The sequence below is a fragment of the Anarrhichthys ocellatus genome, unplaced genomic scaffold (genome assembly GCF_004355925.1).
Source record: "Anarrhichthys ocellatus isolate YVR2014 unplaced genomic scaffold, GSC_Weel_1.0 scaffold8, whole genome shotgun sequence".
Classification (NCBI taxonomy): domain Eukaryota; kingdom Metazoa; phylum Chordata; class Actinopteri; order Perciformes; family Anarhichadidae; genus Anarrhichthys; species Anarrhichthys ocellatus.
In genome coordinates this window covers 10,760,338-10,761,655 of record NW_022280038.1, presented here as the reverse complement: position 1 = coordinate 10,761,655, position 1,318 = coordinate 10,760,338, and the positions used below count along the sequence as shown (strand labels likewise).

Below are 1,318 nucleotides of genomic sequence, written 5' to 3'. Positions count from 1 at the left end.
TGAGACTGGTTCATATAGAGGATCAGGGCTACACTGAGACTGGTTCAGGACCAGATCAAAGTTCCTCACAGTGACTTTAAAAAATCAAAATTAAAAGTGGTCTCTATGAAAAATGTCCTTTCAGAGTTAAATTATGGAGCCTTTACAGATTTATATCTTTTATCTGAAGTTAAAAGTATAAGTATTTGTATTAACAAGTTATCATCGAGTGAAACATCATTTTTTTAGGTTTCGTTATAACTTCATTGCTCTTATTAAGTCCACGATGACGTCATTTAAATCCCAGCAGAGCTTCAGCCTGAAGTCTGATCAGACCTGTGAGTGAAAACACCGTTAATCTGTAACAACGCTGATTTAACTACAGCAGGTACATTAATGTAGTACACTGACATGTAGTGAAGTATACAGTAAACTGGATGTACTTGTATTTGAGTATACTGTACTACATGTACTGGTGCCGTGTGGTACTCTACATACCAGTATTTTAAAGTACTACGTGTGTGTATTGTACTTAATGTTTGCACAGCCACCTTAAGGAAACATCCACAGCTCCCAGACTCTCTGGCTGCTCGCAGTCCTTCACTTCTGCAGAACCCTGAACGCACAGAGAAGAGATTAAAGTCTATCGTGTGTTCCACACAGAACACACGATAGACTATGGATTCATTCAGTCACAAAGTACTTTAACAATCCTATTTGTCATCATCTTTAAATACCCACGTATAGTGCTGTATGTTCTGAGATGATGAATTTGAATTTCTGTCGTTTTTTTAAGAGCGTGAACATCTTTGTGATTCACTTGTTTTAATCTCAGAATAATGTGTGTTCTGATTGAATTCATGTGTTTTATTGTGATGTTTAGATTTGATGCAGCTGTTCCTTTAATGACATCCTTATATAGAAGAGTTTGTTCCTAATAACTCGCCTGGTTAAATAAAGCTTAATAATCCGAGACTCTTAATCCTGTAAGAGACAATAAAAGGAGCCGTTAGCCGTTGAATGCCCCAAATAAAATGAACAAAATGTGTCATTTCTATATAATCCAAAGAATGTCTTTGTTATCTATTAAAGTTTCCCATTATTTAGTCATTAGTTATAATAAACTCATAAAGAGTCTTTACATTCTGCTGGTTAGTATTTGTTCAAATGTATGTTTTTAATATATCCGATCTTGTATCTACACTTTTCTATAGCTTCCTCAAAATGAGTTATTTATTATTCCAACATGATTTATAGTGCACACAAAACTACGTTTTTAAAATCCCAAATGTTTGTTATGTTACTTACTGACTATAAATCACAAATGTTTGTTATGTTA

The 1,318-nt window shown here is 34.1% G+C and overlaps 1 protein-coding gene across 1 annotated transcript in view; it reads right to left on the bottom strand.

The window, feature by feature from the left end:
- The window catches only part of ero1a (endoplasmic reticulum oxidoreductase 1 alpha), an 8,702-nt gene that overhangs the window by 5,751 nt on the left and 1,633 nt on the right, over positions 1-1,318 (bottom strand). Inside the window, exon 5 of the mRNA XM_031848641.1 lies at positions 531-595. Within this exon, the coding sequence (XP_031704501.1) occupies positions 531-595 (65 nt within the window). The remainder of the gene's footprint in view (positions 1-530; positions 596-1,318) is intronic.